This window comes from Nannobrachium achirus (assembly GCF_963921795.1).
Source record: "Nannobrachium achirus genome assembly, chromosome: 10".
In the NCBI taxonomy this organism is placed as follows: Eukaryota; Metazoa; Chordata; class Actinopteri; order Myctophiformes; family Myctophidae; genus Nannobrachium; species Nannobrachium achirus.
Genome location: NC_137819.1, coordinates 60,429,433 through 60,451,352, shown reverse-complemented (window position 1 = coordinate 60,451,352; position 21,920 = coordinate 60,429,433). Strand labels below are relative to the sequence as shown.

The window sequence follows — 21,920 nt, the reverse complement described above, 5'->3', positions numbered from 1 at the left end:
ACTTACTTGTGTTGCACACAGTACTTGTTGAGTGTTCACACCAGTGATGTTTATGATTACTTACTTGTGTTGCACACAGTACTTGTTGAGTGTTCACACCAGTGATGTTTATGATTACTTACTTGTGTTGCACACAGTACTTGTTGAGTGTTCACACCAGTGATGTTTATGATTACTTACTTGTGTTGCACACAGTACTTGTTGAGTGTTCACACCAGTGATGTTTATGATTACTTACTTGTGTTGCACACAGTACTTGTTGAGTGTTCACACCAGTGATGTTTATGATTACTTACTTGTGTTGCACACAGTACTTGTTGAGTGTTCACACCAGTGATGTTTATGATTACTTACTTGTGTTGCACACAGTACTTGTTGAGTGTTCACACCAGTGATGTTTATGATTACTTACTTGTGTTGCACACAGTACTTGTTGAGTGTTCACACCTGTGATGTTTTTTTTTTTCATATTCTTGTTTCATTGTGAAGGGTGCTTTGAAGCTTTGATGTAGTCTGTTTGAAAGCTTGGTTTCTTATAACAGAAACTTTGATTCAAGTGTGCAGAACCGTCCGCTCTATTTTATCGTCGTTGTTGGCTGGAAACCTTGTATCTCCAAGTTTCAAATGTGTATGTTCTTTCGCAAAGTAAAGCCCTGCTTCATCATACAAGGCCATCGCACAAAAGTAGTGAAAACAGCAGATCTACAAGCACACAACGCCTCGCACCGCGAGGCGTTGTGTGCTTGTAGATCGGCTGTTTTCACTAGTTGAAATCATTTTTAAAATGATAAATGCAAAACGAACGGTTTTGGACATACAAGGTTTTCACCCGTCAACGACGATATACTTTTTCCATTTCCTAGCACAGTGGCCCATTCTATTGTCAGTATTAAAGTGTTTTTTTCCCCCCTCCAAGGACGCCCCTTTGTGATATTTTCAAACCATTTCTTTAGTGCTTAGTAACACTGATGTATTGCAGTCACAGGTGTGTCATTACATAGTGTTGTACAACGGCTTCAACGCGGCTCAGCCAGAAGAAAAGTCGGGGAGTTTCTCTACAGAGAGAAGAAAAGCGTAGGTGGTTTCGAAATGAGGTGTTAAGCCTCCATGGGACTCCTAAGGGACACGTGTAGCACCACCTCTGGAGTCACTACCTGGTTGATTAACTTGGATTGAAAAACTGTCTAATAAAGGAGCATGGCTGAGCAGGGAATTCATGTCAATGGGAGTAAATGTATTCTATTGATGCTGCTTAATGGACAACATTTCCTTATGGATCAAAAAGCATTTTAAAGTGGCCCCACCATGCTTTTCAAAATATATACAGTATTTTATATAAATATTGGTCCCTAATACGGGTGTCAATACGTTTCATGCACTTCTGAGAAACCTGATGTACAAATGTATGGTCCATTTGGATGAGTCTCAAAACTCTATTATCATGCTGCTGACTAACCCCTGCCTCAGTGCTACCAGGTATCAGTCTCCGTTTTGGAAACACTGGTATGAGTGCCTTTTGTTATAGCTGTGTTTTTGGAGCGGTGAAAGCGCTCCCAATCGACAGGTATGTCTGTGGCTGGCTGGCTATGTGGCTGGCTGGCTGGCTGGCTGGCTGGGTATGTCCGTAGCATGGCAATACCTTGAGTGGCCACACAAGTTAAAGGAGGGGCGCTGTTGTGCAGGCACAGACAGACACACACACACACACACACACACACACACACACACACACACACACACACACACAGATTCACCGCTCCACTTCGAACCGAGGTTTGATTTTTTATGTACTAGGGGTGTTCTTTTTGCACTTTGTGTATGTATTTTGTGTTTTTATGTGGTTGTTTGTTTTTAATGGACCTTGAAGTCTGTAAATAAAAGTTGATTGATTAATACGGTTTTATACAGGTTTTAGCCTAAACAACCACTCAGATATTGCAATGTCATGTTCTGTCTGTCTCTAATTCCAAGCCATTTCAGATGCAATACCAAAATGCACTTTGTTGGCAATGGGGTGCTGTCTATGGGCTAAAATTGGAACGATACAGAGAAGATTAGCATGGTACCACGATAAGAACCATGTAGAGTCACTCCAATTCAAGACAATTTTAATACCACTTTACCTCATGGTTCCACCTCACATATATAGTCTCAATAGAATATAGCCTCCCAATAAGTACCACCCCGGCCCCTTCTCGAGGGGGCCCAATAGGAAATGAGCCCCTTTGTGACATAAGCAAGGGGCCGATTTCAAAAAGAGTACCGTTCAGACACGCCCATTCAGAAAATCACTGAAATGAAAGGCAAGGCTTAGAGTTAACGAATGTTTTTTTGGGGGGCTGGAAAAGACATGGTGTAGTCCAGGGTTCCCCAATAGGCGGCCCGCGGGCCATTTGCGGCCCGCGGGGTGCTACTGTCTGGCCCCACCAACCCCAGTAATAATGGTGGTATAAGAGCAGCAACAACACTAGTATATCGTCGTTGTCGGGTGGAAACCTCATATCTCGAAATGTGTACATTATTTCGCAAAGTAAAGCCCTGCTTCATCATTCAAGGCCGTCTCACAAAAGTAGTGAAAACAGCAGATCTACAAGCACACAACGCCTCGCGGTGCGAGGCGTTGTGTGCTTGTAGATGGGCTGTTTTCACTAGTTTAAATCATTTTTAAAATGATAAATGCAAAACGAACGGTTTTGGACATACAAGATTTTCACCCGACAACGACGATATCTGAACTGTCGCTGGAGTAGTGGGAACGCCACCGTCGCCCCCTGCTATAATGTGGCCCTCGGCTTGGTACCCTATAGACATGATTCGGCCCTTGGGGAAAACTAATTGGGGAACCCTGGTGTACTAGTGGTGTAGTCCCTTTAAAGAGCAAATGATGTGACGGGGCACCTGTGCATGCAAATAAGGTTCTTTGAGTAAGAACTCGGTTCTCAACACAAAAACAAAGTCCGGCCTCATATTTTAAAAGTTGCATCGGGATTTTTTGATTCTTGGCTGTTCTCTGTATCCCTGTCCTCCGACGCCCCGTAAAGCACTCTGATATTAACTTGTTTGAACTTGAAAGCACGACATAAATTTAACTGGACTTCCAGCACATTTCATACGACTGGAAAGACCTTCAGCGCTGCACGGTTTGGAATAAACCATTTAGAGCGGGTACGCATGATTACGTATCATTATATTATGCTTTAACTATTGAAAAATAGCAGATCTGCAAGCTCTCAGCGCGGCGCTGCGAGCTTGTAGATCTGCTATTTTAGAAAAATCATGAACATTTTTGACCCGATTCTATAAGTGTCTTTTGAATCCTTCTGTTTTTGTAAGAACTCGGTTCTCAACACAAAAACAAAGTCCGGCCTCATATTTTAAAAGTTGCATCGGGATTTTTTGATTCTTGGCTGTTCTCTGTATCCCTGTCCTCCGACGCCCCGTAAAGCACTCTGATATTAACTTGTTTGAACTTGAAAGCACGACATAAATTTAACTGGACTTCCAGCACATTTCATACGACTGGAAAGACCTTCAGCGCTGCACGGTTTGGAATAAACAATGACTTACAGTACAGCATAAGCCAGGCAGGTACTCTGCATGATTCAGAGCGGGCTGTCGTCATATACGAGCACACTCCCACGCATACCAATATCCTATTTTTATTTGCTGGTATTCAAATATTGTTTTACTACCCGGCTCAGTCAGCTGAGCTCCATTTCCTGTTTACAAGAGCCCTGGATAAGCCGTTAAGCCATTTAGAACGGGTACACAGTATTGTGTATCATTATTTTATGCTTTAACTATTGAAAAAATAGCAGATATACAAGCTCACAGCGCGGCACCGAGTGCCGCGCTGCGAGCTTGTAGATCTGCTATTTTTGAAAAATCGTGAAAATTAGAATTTGGACCCGATTCTTTAAGTGTCTTTTGAATCCTTCTAAGATTTTTTGAAAAAATGTTTCTATGTCAGCAATCTGGCTTAGCCATCGTCAAAGAAAAGGTCCTTTTCACTTAACTGGAGCTCAGTTAGTCTGTTGTTGAGAGACTACTATGTCAGTGGTTCTCAAACCTTTTCATGTGAAGGACCCCCAAAATGATATGTATTTGGCCACGGACCATCTCAAAATATCTAGTTCCAGGGACCACCCAGAAGCAAAATTTGAGTTACAAACGTTCGCTTTGAAAATACATATATTGAAAGATTTGCACACATTTTCACGACTTTTTTCAAAAATAGCAGATCTACAAGCTCGCAGCGCGGCATTGTATATCTGCTATTTTTCACTGGTTAAAGCTTTCAATAATTCTAGGCCTAAATGGGTTAAGGGGATTGTCAGAGAGTCAAATAAGATATGCAGGATTTATTGACATCAGTTGGGCTAGTGGGGCATGTACTGTACAAACTTTATACTGTTTGCTGGAAGTTTTACCAGTGGGATCAGCTGCCGTGGAAATATCCGGCACATTCTGTCAACTCGTGTGCAGGGATATTCATGAGTGAAATAAGAGCAGATGCGACAGCAAGGCCTATTCCTTAGTGATACTTTAACTGGCATATACAGCATAAGCAAATATTGTGATATGCTTTCGTGTCATTAAATGTCAAAGCTTATGACAGGGTTTATGCAGTATTTCATCTCGAAAACAATAACAAACGAACAGAAATGTCAAACAAATGCTGTCAACTCGGGATCCAAGTAACAGTGCTGTTTTTTTGTGGGGATAAGAAACATATCTAAAGGTTTTTCACAGGTCCACTTCTTATCAGTATCATCCTATATAAGCTGCATAAACATTATTGACATTTATGATGACGACAGGATCCATTTCTGAGTGCTGCAGATTTGACGTAAAGCGTGACCCAGACTACTGCTGTCACTTCAAACCACTGGTTTCCAACCCTGCTCCGCAGAGACCCCTCAGGGGTCCACCTTATAAATGGCCCGGTGGCCCGGATGTACTTTTAAAACCGCCAGGTTGCACCCCAGTTGCACCCCAGCACTTGCCCGGTGGGGCCAGTGAAAATAATGCTTTGAAAATAGAATAGAAACACAGATATACAAGCTCACAGATTTTGGTGTGACACCCCTGCCTAGGACAGAAATCCAGCAGTACTAGAGGTACCGGTAGGACAGAAAACCAGGTAAACTGTGCTTGTGGACCAGGTTTAAAGGGTTTGAAGACTCACCTGTGTACGTCAGGTAGATGACAGTGAGGAAGACGACGCCGGCCGCCATCGCGACACCGAGAAAGAACAGCGTCTGGAACTCCTGTCTGGTCAGACGATCCTTTAAGTACTGGAGCAAGGCATAGGCCTGCAGCAAGGCAAACACACCTACGCGCACGCACACACACACACACGCACACACACAGACAGACGCACGCACGCACACACACACACACACACACAGACACACACAGACAGACGCACGCACACACACACACACAGACGAGGGGGAAACAAAGGAAGATTTAAACAAACAGAATGTTTGAGCGTGCAGTGATCTACTGCGACTCCCTCAGGGTTATAAAAGCCGGTTTACGGAGTGAAGAAGTTGAGTTGTCAGTCTGGGAAACTTGTTTTTTGACAGTACGGTAATGCCACTGGCTGTGAAGAAAACATTTCAAATGCATGACAGAATTTGCTTCAATGAGCTTATCCGCCCCACCCCGTTGCTCTCTCCACATCCTTCTTTCATTCTGTCCCCCCTCTGCATCTGTCTGTCAGTCCGTCTGTACGTCCATCCCTATGTCTCTGGTGAATCTTTACAACAACAGATCATTAGGGTTTGATTTTCCAGTTTTTCCTCAGCTGTCTCATTAACAACTTAAACCCCATTTTACACGTCATACGATGGCATCACGCCTCAAAAAATAAGTTGTGAGCTTGTAGAATCAATATTTTATCGTCAAAGGTTGTAAAAATATGTAAAGAATGAGATGTGTGTTTCTTTTGCACCTTTTCTCATCCTGCCTATAATTACAATTTAGGCATTTAGCAGACACTTTTAATCCAAAGCGACTTACAATAAGCAGGTAATACATCAATATAATAAGCAAGATAATATGTCAGTACATCAATAACAATATAACAATGCGTAGGAATATCAATCTAGAAAAACAATAACATAGGTAGACCACGCACCTAATCAGTAAAAAACTTTTCTAAAACCTAAAAATGCTATCTAGCTTCTTGTATGGTCATTGAGGGAAGGGGAGTGTTACAGTAGTGCTATGGGTTTAGGTGGAGTCTGAAGAGGTGAGTCTTCAGTCCACGGCGGAAGCTAGGGAGTGAGTCTGTAGTGTTAAGTGTGACAGGGAGTTTATTCCACAGTTTGGGGGCCAGGAGGGCAAATTAATGACATAATGACATGTTAAAAGTGGTGCCAGTTTCAAAGTGGTTAATGTTCCTGATTTGTCAGTCGGTTATAACCACAACCTAAAGCTGATCTGTCTAGTACTCCAAGGTCAAACGCACCGGCGCATCCCCATAGCGAGCCGCAGCAGCAGCTCAAGCACGTATCGCATCAAGTCAGCCTGCCTCGGATATAGGCGTGCAAGTGGGTGTTTTGTGATGTGAAGGTGTGTTTGTGGATGCGACAGTGTGTGTGTTTGGGGATTGACGTGTGTCTCTGCCTCCCCGCTGGGCAGATAGAACGACGCTACCAGATGTTTGCACAGCTGCCGAACGCACTCATCCTCAAGACAACCGAGAATTGAGAGAGCCAGAGAGAATTATAAAGAAAGCGGGAGCCAGAGAGATGGAGAGGAAAGGAGTGAGAGAAAGGGAGTATTTTCTGGTCTCCTGGGCCCAAGAGTTCAAACCTTGTGATTCCTCTCCCAGTGGATGAGATATAGGCTTTGAGTACTTCAAAAACAAAACACAAGGGGCACGGTGGGCGCAGTGGGTAGCACTGTCGCCTCACAGCTGGAAGGTCCTGGGTTCGATTCCCGCTGGGGACGCTGGTGACGTGTTCTCTCCTCCGCGTCATCAGTAGGGATGGGACGATATGAAAATTTCATATCACGATTATTGTGACAAAATAAATCGTGATTAACGCGTCGCAATGCGACACGTTGTGAGCTTGTAGATCGGCTATTTCTTTGGCAAAGACATTTGATAGAGAGTGAAAAAAGTACATTTTACCAATTATAGAGGGTTTAAATGGTACCGGATATGCAGCTCGGCAAATAAAAGGTGAATTGATCCCAGTGCATGACGGAGGACGATATCACGATAAATTAAATCTCCACGATACGATTATCGTAAGTGTTTTTATCACGATAAACGATAATATCGCATATCGTCCCATCCCTAGTCATCAGTATGCCCATGCCCTACGCAGGGTTGGTGATAGTGCCTTTCTGTGTGGAGTTTGCATGTTCTCCCTGTATCCCCTAGGTATCCTCACAAAAAACAGCCTAACTGCCTCTCTATAGAGCATCGCAGTGAGGTGTCGGAAGTCCATTTTCCATTCATTTTCACCATAGAGATGACAATCACTACATTTCAGGCCATATGCTGGCCTGGATAACTAAACTGAGCGTGATTTAAGGGCTATATTTCAGGAAACAAGAGTGTCATTCGCAATGCATTCTGGGAGTGTAGTTTCCGCAATTTTAAAAATAATGATGCACACAGTCTTGTACCCTGCCCTTTTTTTCAGCTTTCCAATTAATCTTTGCATTCAAAAAAAATTGAATATTGTCATGATTCCTCTCCAGCCGAGGTGGCTTTGTCCAAGGCTTAAAAACGTTTAAATAAATACTTTATGAAATGTCTATGGAAGAAATGAATGCGGAAAACGCTTCCGACACCAGAGTGAGGACGGGGTGGGGCTTCAACTGCGATGCTCTATAGCCCTCCCATCAGATCAGCCTGATGGAGGGGAAAGGAACTGGTGGGAATAAGGTGTTCCTTCCACTCGTTACGTCCCACCGGGGAAACTCCCCGTCAGGTGAAAAGATGTGGCTTGGACTCGTCGTGCATTGAAGGACTCTTTTATTTTTATTTATGTGAAATGTTTTAGTTTTAGTCTAGTTTTAGTCGACTAAATATCATACGATTTTCGTTGACTAAATATACAGTTGATTTTCTCGACAAAATGTATTTTCGCTGGCCTTTTTGCCGTCGTAATGGCTGAATTTACACTTGGTTGCATGCTGAAAATAGCCGATCTAGAAGCCCGCGACGCGCTGTGAGCTTGTAGATCTGCTATCTTCAGAGTGCAACACCCGAACCGAACATGAAATTGTCTTTTAGTTCTAGTGGATCTCTTCTCCGCTAGTTCCTCCCTGACATGTTAAGTCTAGTTTTTATTTGTTGACAAAATTGTCAATTGCCTGCAGTAGCCTGGTTCCAGACCCTGAATCGCTAGCCACGCCCCTTTAACACTTTGTTAGCCAAAATAGAATGGCTTGTTGATAGATTAGCCATGAAATTTCTATTATTGTATTATGATCTGAGACATAATAATTCTTGGACGGCGCCGTTGTTTTTTCTTTTTTTTCAATCCCCAGGTCGTTAGCTCACCATGATTATCTGGTTCTCCATTGGGATAGAGTGGCGGTTTTGGCCGAGGCATTTTCTCCCTGTGCGTTTCGCGTGCGCGATCCGTGCACATATAATCCAAGCATATGGTCCAGGTATGACTGAACAGTCGATGTGACCATTTTGGCTAGCTTAGCCCTTAGCACTCCAGCTATGCTAATGTTATCGTCTAAACAGTAAATGGGCGGCTGCTGGGAAGCTTCTGCAGGGAAAGGACCTGACGTCACTTCCGGTTCATGTCAGAGCAGCCATGAGCTATCGATGGACGAGCGGTGACTAGGGAAGGTTAGACGATCGCTGATTTTCGTTTTTAATGACCCAGTATGGTAAAAGACGGCGCGGCTGAGACATCCTTGCTCAGATGTCCGGTATATTCCGGATTTAATATTAAGTGGCTCCCCGTGGCTTGGAAAGGGTTAAGAATATGTTTTTGCGATTCAGATCTGGTGACGCTCTCATTGAAGAGGTTTTCCTCGGTTGAACTTCCGACCGAGCAAATCAGCGTCGATTCAACTCGATGACGTCGGGGCTTGTGAGCAGCGTGGGTGGGGTTTTCCCAGAACTCATGTGCGATTCCAAGTAACCCAGAGACGCCGCCGGAACCGTACCGCACATCCCCAAACATAAACATTGCGTCGCCCGCCGCGGTAACATGCGATCGTATCGATCTCGCTATGAAACATCAGTAGCAGACATGTTTTGTTGTGTTTGATTACTAGTTCGTAGCGCTCCTATTCTGCCTGTTTCTTTGGTTAGCAGGTAGCAAGCAACAGGCTAGCCAGCCACACATAACAACACCAATAACAACTACTGTATGTCATCTGCTTGGCTACTGTTATGATTGGTCAGGCGGTGAACCAATGGCAGAAGACTGCCTCTTTGGCAACGCCCATCCCAGAAAGTGCTGCAGATGGAAGCGATTTTCAGACTGAATAATGGAGTGAAACGAAATGTAAATTCAGGCTGCGTGTCAGGCTGGGCCTGCAGTCCAGAAGCACCAAGCAGACTCCCAGCAGGGAGCACATCCAACTTCAGACTCCACCAACCGTTCTTTGTAAATGTGGATTTTAAACCATTTAGGCCTAGAATTATTGAATGCTTTAACTATAGAAAAATAGCAGATCTACAAGCTCGCAGCGCGGCTATTTTTGAAAAAGTCGTGAAAATGTGTGCAAATCTTTGAATATAATGCATTTTCAAAGCAAACATTTGTGACTTAAATTTTGCTTCTGGGGGGTCCCTGGAACTAAATATTTTGAGATGCGGGTCCGTGGCCAAATAAATATCATTTTAGGGGTCCTTCACATGAAAAGGTTTGAGAACCACTGACTACTGACTACTGATAGTAGTCTCTCAAGAACAGACTAACTGAGCTCCAGTTGAGTGAAAAGGACCTTTTCTTTGTCGATGGCTGACTAGATTGCTGACATAGAAACACATTTTTTTTTTTAAATCTTAGAAGGATTCAAAAGACACTTATAGAATCGGGTGCCAAAATTCTAATTTTCACGACTTTCCAAAAATAGCAGATCTACAAGCTCGCAGCGCGGCACTCGGTGCCGCGCTGTGAGCTTGTATATCTGCTATTTTTCAATAGTTAAAGCATAAAATAATGATACACAATAATGTGTACCCGTTCCGAATGGGTTTTTAATGAATGCAGCAAACTCCACAACCACATACCAGGGAACAGATGGGTCCATTTTGAAAGGGTGTGAAACCCAAAGTTCAGAAGCTTTTGGCGAACAGTCCTCAAAGCATAACGACTGTCTCTCCCTGCATCCTGTCAGTGTGCTGCGATGACACCGCCTCACACAGACAGCATGTCTGGAAACGTACGACGCTAGCACTTCTATTTTTGAACGATGTCAACCCATACTAAAACTGTCAAGAGGTGTGAACGTGTTGCTTACAGATGAGCAAGCTAGCATGAGATGTAATGGGAGGATTATTTATGGAAATAATTACAGTTGTGCTCGAAATCATTCAACCCCCTCTGACAAATTTGTTGATTAGTGTAGCCACTGTTCCTTTAACTTAGAACTTGTCAACTATGCTCAAAACGTTTTGGAACATTCAGTGTCTTTGCTATTGCTTTACTTTTCCTTTTTTTTTTACAGAGCAATAATCTCTTCTCTGAACTGTTCTGACCATTCCTTAAACTTAGCCATGTTTCTAACTGCTCTAATCACAGTCAACAAGCCAAAAACTTCTAGTCAGGCCAGATTGCACATCTGATGCAACTATTTAAGCCCTTGATTAGTCGATTGCAGTTGATTACAGATGTTTTCAGGTATAATTAAGAGTTGAATAATTGAAAGAGAAAGTGGCTTTGAAAGTGGCATTTAGCATTGAATTTGGAGAAGAAGCTATTTACATTGTTCTTGTATGATTTATTTATTTCATTCTGTTGTCAGTTTGTGAATTTAGCCAATAAACCAGATTTACAGAGAGGGTGGGGGGGGGGGGGGGGGTTGAATAATGTTGAGCACAACCGTACATTTAACTGTCTTGTATTATATATTCTCAATATTGTAAAACCCTTCAAACTTGACCCCTTTCAACCTGGTGTCCCCATTTTGGGCATGAAATTAAAGGCAATCCCAACTATTTTCAAAATGACCGAAATGTGTATAGGGCTGAAGAGGTTAATGTCTGTTTTGTAATAAGAATCAAAATCTACAAAGTAACTAGTAACTAAAGCTGTCAAATAATTGTAGTGGAGTAAAAGTACAATATTTACCTCTGAGATCTAGTGGAGTAGAAGTAAAAGTACTGAAAATTGGAAATACTCAAGCAAAGTACAAATACCTCAAAATGTCCTTAGTTACTTTACACCACTGATTCGTATATAGGTCTTAAGTGATAGGGCTGAAGCATTGTGTTCTATAGTAAACTAGGGCTGTTTAACAGACCATTTAGACCAGTGGTCCTCAAAGTGGGGTCCTGGGACTCTCTGGGTTCTTTTTGGGAGGTCTAAATGGACCCTTACAAGTATGTAACTCTGACAGCATACAAATGAAACCAAATGGACCCTTTACGTGTCATTTGGATTCATTTGTATACTATCAGAGTTAAGGGGAGACCGTGACATTTTAAAGTTTGAGAACTACTGATTTAGACCAACATGCAGGTTTAAATGAATTCTGCAATGAATCTCTGTACTAACAATTCAACAGGCTCCCTCATTGTATCACAATATTACGATATTGTGACATTGTACCGACTCTCAACGATATTTATCACCATGTCGCCCACCCCTACAGTGAACGTTTGGCGTCAGCTGTCTGCCACAGCATAAAAGCACTCAGGTGGGGCTTACCTAGAGGGGCGTCACCTGTGACCTTCTAGGGCCCAAGGTGGAGGGCCCATAATTAATTTATACTTTAACCACTGAAAAATAGCAGATCTACAAGCTTGCAGCGCGGCACCGAGCTTGTATATCTGCTATTTTTCAATAGTTGAAGCACAAATAATGCGTAATAATGCATTCCCAATGGGGGGCCCGCAGTGAATCCTTGTACCCAGGGCCCAGAATTTGCTGCGTCACCTATCATGTTTACCTGCTGCAGCCATGTGCTCGCTGTCCTGATTGGTTGGAAGCCTACGAAAGGAATCTGCATGGACAGCACCAGGCCCACGATGAAGAACGTGCTGTAGGCTGAGAGAGAGAGAGAGAGAGAGAGAGAGAGAGAGAGAGAGGGAGGGAGGGAGGGGGAGAGAGAGAGAGAGAGAGAGAGAGAGAGAGAGAGAGAGAGAGAGGGAGGGAGGGGGAGAGAGAGAGAGAGAGAGAGAGAGAGAGAGAGAGGGAGGGAGGGAGGGGGAGAGAGAGAGAGAGAGAGAGAGAGGAGAGAGATGAGAGAGAGAGAGAGAGAGAGGGAGGGAGAGAGGGGGAGAGAGAGAGAAAGAAAGAAACAAAGAACACAAGAGAGAAAGTAGCAAGCGATTAAACCTCAACAGAAAAAGAAACCCCCCAAAATAATCTCAACAGCTCCTACTGTAGCTAGTCCAGGGTTCTTCAACGATTTCAGGCCAGGGACCCCCAAACTGATGGGAGTTTGAGCAGGGATCCCTGCAGCCGATCTACAAGCACACAACGCCTCGCACCGCGAGGCGTTGTGTGCTTGTAGATCTGCTGTTTTCACTACTTTTGTGCGACGGCATGTACGATGAAGCAAGGCTTTACTTTGTGAAAAAAAACATACAAATTTGAAACTTGGAGATACAAGGTTTCTGCCCGACAGTGAAGATTTCTAAACATATTACTTATTAACTGAGAACCAATGTCAACACTATCAACAATTTGTCAGTTGCACAGTAATCATCTATACAAGCTATATTCAAAATGGACAGAATCATGATTTATTTTTAACGTAACTGTGGAAAATGTTTTAAAAATATTTAAAGACAGATGGCCATTTTGTCTTTAAATACTCTCTCACAAGAATCCCCTGCTCTCCGTGTATCAGTGGGGGAGAACCATCTCCGCAAAGGTATTTAATGCCATTGATTTTGGCAGGCGCGCTTCAACAGAAGAGTACATTCAAAAACGCCTTATCTGAAGTCATTTACTGATAGAGGGGGGGGGTGGGGGGGGGGGGGGGGGGGGGGCTGAGAGACGCACCGCAGACGTAATTAAGATTTCATGTTCTGGCGTCTCGTTCATCCGGAGTGGTCCCCTCCGAGCGCTCTCTGTCTCGCCTGTCTCCTACCGACTGAAGACGGAGGAGTACAGGACGTACTTTATTAAATGCGCGTTCCATCTTTTAGTCCTTTCAGGTTTTCCTTCCCTCATTAGAGAGACGGAGAGGCCACGCCGGCCTCTGAGGAGGCAGAGACGGAGGACAGAAAACTAAACACTCTATAGAACTGTCTTCAGCTGAAACCACTTCGCCGCTCTGGTGCCATACATAAACATGCTGGGTGTCCCAGACCACCGATTACCAATGGTTTTAACCGATGATTTGTCTAAATCGATATGAAAGTTTCTATTTCAGAACATCTAACTTAATATTAAGTGAACTTTATTTGATTTAACTGCTGTTTCAAAAATTGCTTCGGCAATCTCCAAGCTTACAGTTGTGATCTAGTACAGTGTGTCTCAAATGGGGGTACGCAGAGCTACTGCGGGGGGTACTGGAGAAAATGCCCCCAAAAAAGATAAATAGAAGTATAAAAAAATTATTATTATTCATAGTTAAATAATTAACTACAATTGAATTAGAAGGAGAAAACACATTTACTGTTATGTTTAATGATGACATGTGGAGAAACCTGTTGTGAGCCTGACAGTTGCTAACCCAAATTACATGGTACCAGGCAACTGGGATGTGTTTGAATGTTGTTTGTAAGTTATTGACATGAAAACTGGACTGAAATGTCATGACCACAGTGTTGAAAATAAATCTGTTCAGGAGGCACCGTTTGAAACTCACTCCCTTTATAATTGTTTGTTATATTCTTGAAAAGGGGGGTTATCATAGCATAAAAAAACACTACTTATGGAAAATGTTGTTGTCGAGTAAAGGGGGTACTTGGATTCGTATAATCAGGGAAAGGGAGCTCAAGCCAAAAAAGATTGAGAAACACTGATCTAGTGGATAAATGTGTTGCCTATAATGACATGACCAAAATAGGGACGCCAGGCTGAAAGTGGTTAAAAATCGAGACACCGGCAGCATAATGAAAGCTAGGGGTGTAACGATATAGTAACTGAATCGAAAAATCGATTTTAATTTACAATGATCTACTGTATCGATTTGCAAACAGCTAAACTGGCTTTGTATCGTATCGTTTTACAATGCAAAAAGTACTTGTGCCTTACAATATATATATAGCAATTTTAAGAAGAACATTTTAAAAGAGGGGTCACAAAGAATAGACGCTTAGCTGCTATGTAGCCACAATGTTCAGATAGATTACAGGGGTCCAGGGACCCCGCGGACCCCCTGTGGTATCGTTATTAAATCTATCGTTACACCCCTAATTATTGCTGATACGGAGAAAAAGTCAAATATTGGCCTGGCTCTAACAAACAACCTGTTAGAATGATGGAGGAGCACGGGAGGGTAGATCTCTTCCACATCAACTAATGCCAGCCATCTCCTTCAGGAGGACGGTGGCTGTGGGGAATTACTAATCTGATGAAGGTCCAGGTCAAAGCCACCTCATTTAAACCCATTTAGGCCTAGAATTATTGAAAGCTTTAACCAGTGAAAAATAGCAGATCTACAAGCTCACAGCGCGGCACCGAGTGCCGCGCTGCGAGCTTGTAGATCTGCTATTTTTGAAAAAGTCGTGAAAAATGTGTGCAAATCTTTGAATATATGTATTTTCAAAGCGAACGTTTGTAACTCAAATTTTGCTTCTGGGGGGGGTCCCTGGAACTAGATATTTTCAGATGGGGGTCCGTGGCCAAATAAATATCATTTTGGGGGTCCTTCACATGAAAAGGTGTGAGAACCACTGACATAGTAGTCTCTCAAGAACAGACCGAATGAGCTCCAGTTGAAGTGAAAAGGACCTTTTCTTTGACGATTGCTGACATAGAAACATAGGGTTTTTCAAAAAACCTTAGAAGGATTCAAAAGACTCCTCATAGAATCGGGTCAAAATTCTAATTTTCACGATTTTTTCAAAAATAGCAGATCTACAAGCTCGCAGCGCGGCACTTGGTGCCGCGCTGTGAGCTTGTATATCTGCTATTTTTCAATAGTTAAAGCATAAAATAATGATACACAAAATGTGTACCCGTTCTGAATGGGTTAAAAAATGGGGTGGCCATTGATTTTCACTGCACTCTGAGATAAGAGGCAGGGGGTTGACAGTGAATAACAACACATAATCAGATGTAAATGATGCTTGATGCCATATCATTTATCTTCACTCTTCTCCAGCCTGGGCTGACTATCGATTCAGTGTTTTTTACATTAACATACCGTACTACAAACTGTAGCCTAAAGTATTATTGTGTGCTTGTAGATCTGCTGTTTTCACTAGTTTAGTACATTTTTTACAGTAGATGATAAATACAAAACGGTTTTGGACATACAAGTTTTCAATATAAGGAGCTGGGAATGAAAATTATAATGAAGGGGTGCCTCGGATTAAAAAAAATATATTCATGGGATGCCCTGAGACAAAAAAGTTTGGGAACCCCTGGTCTACACTACAGAACATTTGGGCCAGTCTCCTACCTTCGATCTCTTTTTACTACAGCTCTGCACTCGTTCACGTGGCTGCAGTGCGTAGGTGTTTGTTTCGTCGGCCGCAACGTGACTCACTGCCGAAGCGTAGCATTCCGTGAGACGGACACAAGACGTGGGAACGGGCGCTCGAGGTCGCCGCTGGGAGTCCAACGCGGGGAAGTCAATGTGTGGGATAAAGCGGAAGAGTTCCCACGGACTCTCGCAGACACTTGGCAGAGTATTCCTGACTCTCGGGATGCGCCGCGGCAGGTAGAACGAAACACGTTGGTTTGTTCAGCTCGATTTGAGCCGCGGGTGGGCGTGCGAATTTGACGGCATGTCTCAGGTTGGTGTCTGCTTCAAGACGGGAGTATGCAGTAGAGAATGGTGTGTCTCTGTGTGTGTGTGTGTGCGCGTGTGTGTGTGTGTGTGTGCGTGTGTGTGTGTGTGTGTGTGTGTGTGTGTGTGTGTGTGTGTGTGTGTGTGTGTGTGTGTGGGCTTGCAATACTATCTTTGTGGGGACCTCATGTCCCCACAAAGATAGTACAATCGGAGGAAAAAACCTTGTGGGGACAAATTAATATGTCCCCACAAGGTGTTTAGGGGTTAGGTTAAGGGTTAGGGTTAAAAATGAATGGAATGTCCCCAAAAAGATAGTAGACTATGTGTAATGTCCCCACAAAGTAGCAATTGCAAACCTGTGTGTGTGTGTGTGTGTGTGTGTGTGTGTGTGTGTGTGTGTGTGTGTGTGTGTTTGTGTGTGTGTGTCTTACCAATGTACACTCTCGTGCTATAGCGCTGCATCAGCAGCAGTACAAACACGTGCAGCGGTATCAGATTGATTATGAAGACGTAACCTCCCCATGCAGATACCTGGAATAAAACACACACGCACACGCACACGCACACACACACACACACACACACACACACACACACAGTTGGTTAGTCTAGCGATGCATCTCAAGTTAACTTTGTTCCACATTTTTGATAAGGCCCTGGACGCCTGGAAGCCTTTCTGCACAAACGATGTTGCTCAATTGAAGCCCTTATCGCTATTATGTGAGCTGCATTTTCAATTTGCATTTTTGAGATGAAAAGGTAATTGAATCGAAAGTTAATTCGCCACAACCCTGGAAAAGGAACGGGAGAATATTAACACACTTTACTACTGCATCTATCCTCGGCAGCTCAGCCGACACGCACAGCTCCATTAGGAGGAGCCGCTGCAATCCTGTTGGACACGGCAGACCTCCGATGTGAAAAGCAACCATAACTTTTAAAAAGGCTCCGTAAAGGGGGGCGCGGTGGCGCAGTGGTTAGTGCTTCGCCTCAGAGCTAGAAGGTCCTGGGTTCAATTCCTGCCGGGGGGGACACTGTGGGTGCTGGGGGTGTGTTTCTCCCTCCGCATCATCAGCGCCCACACCCTAGGTGGGGTCGGTGATAGGGCCTTTCTGTGTGGAGTTTGCATGTTCTCCCCGTGTCTCCTAGGGTTGATACCCTCACAAAAACATGCAGTAATCCTGGTCTCAATAATGCCTCCCCCTGGCCAGCCGGGGCGCCTGATGGAGGGGAAAGGAACTGGTTGGAATAACGTGTTCCTTCCACGCGCTACGTCCAAACCAGGGAAATCCCCCCTGTCAGGTGAGAAGAAACAACTTGGACTAATCATGCATTGAAGGAAGCATGAGGTCAGTCCGTTGTCTCCCCAGGCGCGGCAGAGGGAGAGCAGAGCCCAGGATTACATAGGCAATTGGCACTGGGTGAAAATGGGTTGCAAAACCGTGGATAAAAATTATATAAATAAAAATAAAAAAAAGGATTATGTCCATGTGAGTACATGAGGGACCATAACACCACTCCACTAAGACCTAGGGGTGGGCCATATGGCGATACATATTGTTGAGACGATACCATGTCTCCATGATATGCCTTTTCAGAGATATCCTATATATCGTGATACAATGAGGGGGGGGGGGGGGGGGGAATCCTGTTGAATTGTTAATACAGAGATGCATTGCAGAATTCGTTTAAACCTTCATTTTGGTCTAAATCAGTGGTTCTCAAACTTTACCAGAGCTCCATGGCTGAAAACCACCACAGCAACAAAGGATGAGGAGGGGAGAGAGAGAGGGGGGGGGGGGGGGGATACGTAAAAGAAGAGAAAGAGAGAGAGACTAGAAAGTCTCAGCAGGTCTCCCCCAGGCCGGGTTGCCGACCCGACCTGGGGGAAGGCATCGGAATCTGACATCTTGATCACATGGAGTTTTGGACACAATCTGTAGGAGTAGTAGCAAAAAGTGTGTTTTGAAGAAAACACAGTATGGCAGAAAATGTAATCTTGCACAAATAAGTAGTAAATAAGTTGCACTCTAAGTTGCATCATGATCCAAGGGATCCAGGGGGGTGGGGGGAATATGCTGATTGTACAACCTACACTTTAAGAGTTACAGGCCAAAATGTTAAGTGGGCTGTTGAGGAGATTAGAGGAAATTGGGATGAGGCCGAGGGTTCTTCCTTGGCTTAGTGGTTTCCCAGCATTCGAGCACTGCATTCATGATGTGTGGCGTTTTGTTCAAAACGGGCCACTCCTGCAAACCTTGGAATCCAATCAGGATGGAATAAGAAAATATTATATTATTTTTTTGTAGGTGCAAAGATCGGCCTCCCGGTGGCGCTATAAAAGACTGGCGTTAAAGATTTGGGGCAGAGGTTTTTGCATGCATGCACAGTTTCACGCCGACCGCTCCAACAGTGCCAGAGATATATATACAGATTAGGCCTGTCCTCTAAAAAAAAGAAAACGAATCGACGCGTCGTTTTAAGCCCCCGGAATTGACGCCAATTGTTTGAGTCGAGCCGTCAAAAATATATATATTTTTTTATCACACCAGTTACTGTGGTGCGGTATGAGAGCGCTCGACTGTGACTGTCATGTAAATCTTATTGAGTCCATACTTCCTACTACTTGTAAACTAGATTTAAAAATAAAATCAGTTCACGTGACTTGAAAGTTGCCTTGATCATATGACAGGGAGCTCTTATTTTGAAGTTAACCGCTTGGAGAGGAAATGCGTCAACGTTTTGTTATTCTACTTGAGAGCTGGCCAAAGAAGCAGCAGAGCCAGCGCAAAGCGCTTTCACTTTCACTGCCGTGGGTGTGTGCCTGTGTGGTGGTCACAGGCTGAGGAATAGCGACGGGCGAACTGTTTTTATTATCTCGCACCAGATCGGCAACATAGCTCTTTTGATACAGCAGCGCTGTGCTCTGAGAAAATACAACTTGTGGAAATAATACACGACATGCTGTCAAAGAGATGCATTATTCTCTCCTCCGTTGTTCTACTCTGCTCCACAATTCACAATTACGCACGGCTGGACGCAATCTTATCGTCATTAACACATTGACCGCCATTTTAACATACCTCCGTACTCCCACCTGCCATTCGTCTCCATAGACTTCCATGTAATTGGGTGTGCACGGATCATGCACACCCATGCCTAGATAATGCACCACGTGTGTCCACATTGCTCACAGCTTTCAAACAAAAAAATCCGAATGGAAATCCGTTCAGGCATTCATGAGATAACAGCCACTATGTTTAACTCTTTGAGTGCCACCCCTTTCACCACTAGAGGGCGCCCAGTGACCAGAGAAAATCCCATAGAGATATGCTGGTATATGCAGGTATATGCAGAAGCCCTGCAGCCATGACTTGCCTGAACACTTTCCTTTGTGCATGTACAGGAAGAGGATGAAGTTAGCTTGAAGTTAGCTATTGGCTACCAAGCATTTTAGAAGCCTTATTTTCGTCAACTTAGCCATGATTAAACCTTGCACACCTCATGCATGGGAAAAAAACAGAGAAGAATGAGCTCTAAAAAATCCAATGCAATCCTGGATTGCATTGGAGTGGATTTGTGCAGTTTGTTCACAGCTTTCAAACAAAAAAATCCGATTGGAAATCCGTTCAGGCATTCTTGAGATAATCGCCATTATGTTTTACATGTTATGTAAACAAACATGGCTGCCCTGTATGTTAGATGGGGTTGTATGGGGTGGAACATGCAAAATCGCGATTGAAATCATGTTCACCAGATTTGATGGGGTCCAAAAAAAAAAAAGCCGAACTTGTTCGGGATCGGCACACTGCGATACGCTAATAAAGCCGAACTAGTTCGGGATTGGCACTCAATGAGTTAACAAAGATGGCTGCCAAAATGGCTGCCATGCTTGAAAGATGGGGTTGCTATGGGGGTTAAACATGCAATTTCGCGATTGCTATCATGCCTACTCCATTTTTGGGGGTCAAAATTTTTTTTTGAAAAAATTTTTTTTTGATTTTTTTTTTTTTTTTTTTTTTTTTAATTCTCGGGACTATGGGGCCTGGCGGGGAAAGACATTGGAATAATCTCGGGACTATCGGGCCTGGCAGGGAATGAGTTAATGTCCAGTGTCCACCGCTATCATGTCTCAATATGCACGGTAGTTCATGGATCTAATTCACTTTAAAGGCTTAAAACATATTGCTGTTTTATTGTATTACGTTGACGTGGTTTAAAAGCTTAAAGGAGGGGGAGCAGGAATCTTTCTTTATCTAAATAATGACGCATATCTCTCAAAGATCCCCTAAGGATGCCCAAATAAATTTAAAATAAATAAAAACACAAAAGACATAGGCACATTTGAAGTTATAATCAGTGTCTCCCTCTACACCCTCTACTTCCTTCTGCTTCCCTCGACTTCGGGACCACGCCTCTTCCGTGACTCACAGCGGAGGCTCGTTTCAGTCAGTGAGAGACAGGCAGACAGACAGACCGTCACCCCCCTCCCCTCTGCCTGTTTCTGCAGGACTCTCCAGTCTGCACTGAGAGAGTGAACGATTAGTGAAATAATTGTTTAATGTTCTGATTGTGTGTACTTTAGCCTACTTCAGTAGTAGAGACACATTGCAGACTGTTTGATTGCGTGACTGTTTGTGTTCGCGGCTCGCTGCACGCCCGGACATCACCGCGATGTGTAAAGTAACTATAAGTATATTTACTCAAGTACTGTACTCAAGTACAATGTTGAGGTATTTGTACTTGGATATTTCCAATTTCCAATACTTTCACTTCTACTACACTACATCTATCTCTGAGGCAAATACTGGTTACACCATTAAAATTATTTGAAAGCTTTAGTTACTACAGTACCTTTTCCTATGCAAACTTCTAATAAAGTCTTCAATCAATCAAAACAGAAATACATTATAATATAAAACATATATTAACTACCTATTTTATACCTTGGCTGTTTTAAACTAGCCGATCTGCAAGCTGCACGTCGTCACGTCCTAGGCGACTGTCATGCGAGAATGATATGAGAGTACTTTTACTTGAGTAAAATATATTTTCCACCATTGCGAGTTCGAACGGCCGACGGCCCAGTCACTCGCGTTTGTGAAGGACCAGATAATAACTACTTTAGCCCTATTATACCTTGGCTGTTTGAAACTAGCCGATCTGCAAGCTCACAATTGTGAGCTTGTACTGTAGATTGGCCACTGCGTGACTGTCCATGCGTGCGAGAATGATATGAGAGTACTTTTACTTAAGTATGAGTATCTTTACCAGTCGAGCTCGTCACGTGGCTCGCACAGCCCACGGCCCGTCACTCGCGTTTGTGAAGCACCTTTTAATAACTAATTCCAGTGGAATACATTTGTCTACCTTCTTTTGGGTGAGTTAATCCAATCTCGTGTCAGAGGTAGAGAACACATCAATGGAGAGGCAGGGGGAAAAAACGGGAGGAGAGAGAGGAAAAAAAAACAAAAAACATCCACAGTCACACACCGAGGCAACTCCAGCATTTGGCCGAAACGAGCACCCATCTCGGCTTGGTGTTTCTCAGTGCCTCGCTAGAGAACCGGGCCGCGAAGAGACACGCCCCCCAGGCTAGTAAAATACGTGCATACACTATATAATGGATACGGAAAAAACGGCTTATTGATTCTTTATAAAAAATTGCAAGTGTATAGCATTCATGTTGTTGTTCATGTCAATTAAGAAAGTTAAGAGTTCACTTTATTAGAAATAGTGTAAAATATTGTAATTTCCAAGACATTCTTCACATTCCTTTCAATGGGATCACGTGATGTTGCTCTGCTTTCATACGTCATGCTTTTGCTCGGCCATTCCCG

General features: G+C 43.5%; 1 protein-coding gene across 1 annotated transcript in view; it reads right to left on the bottom strand.

Moving 5' to 3' along the window:
• The window catches only part of LOC308292482 (dolichyl-diphosphooligosaccharide--protein glycosyltransferase subunit STT3B-like), a 257,198-nt gene that overhangs the window by 49,205 nt on the left and 186,073 nt on the right, over window positions 1–21,920 (bottom strand). The window contains 4 exon segments of the mRNA XM_080734821.1: window positions 5,189–5,335; window positions 12,115–12,135; window positions 12,138–12,212; window positions 16,512–16,611. Coding sequence (XP_080590947.1) covers window positions 5,189–5,335; window positions 12,115–12,135; window positions 12,138–12,212; window positions 16,512–16,611 — 343 coding nt within the window.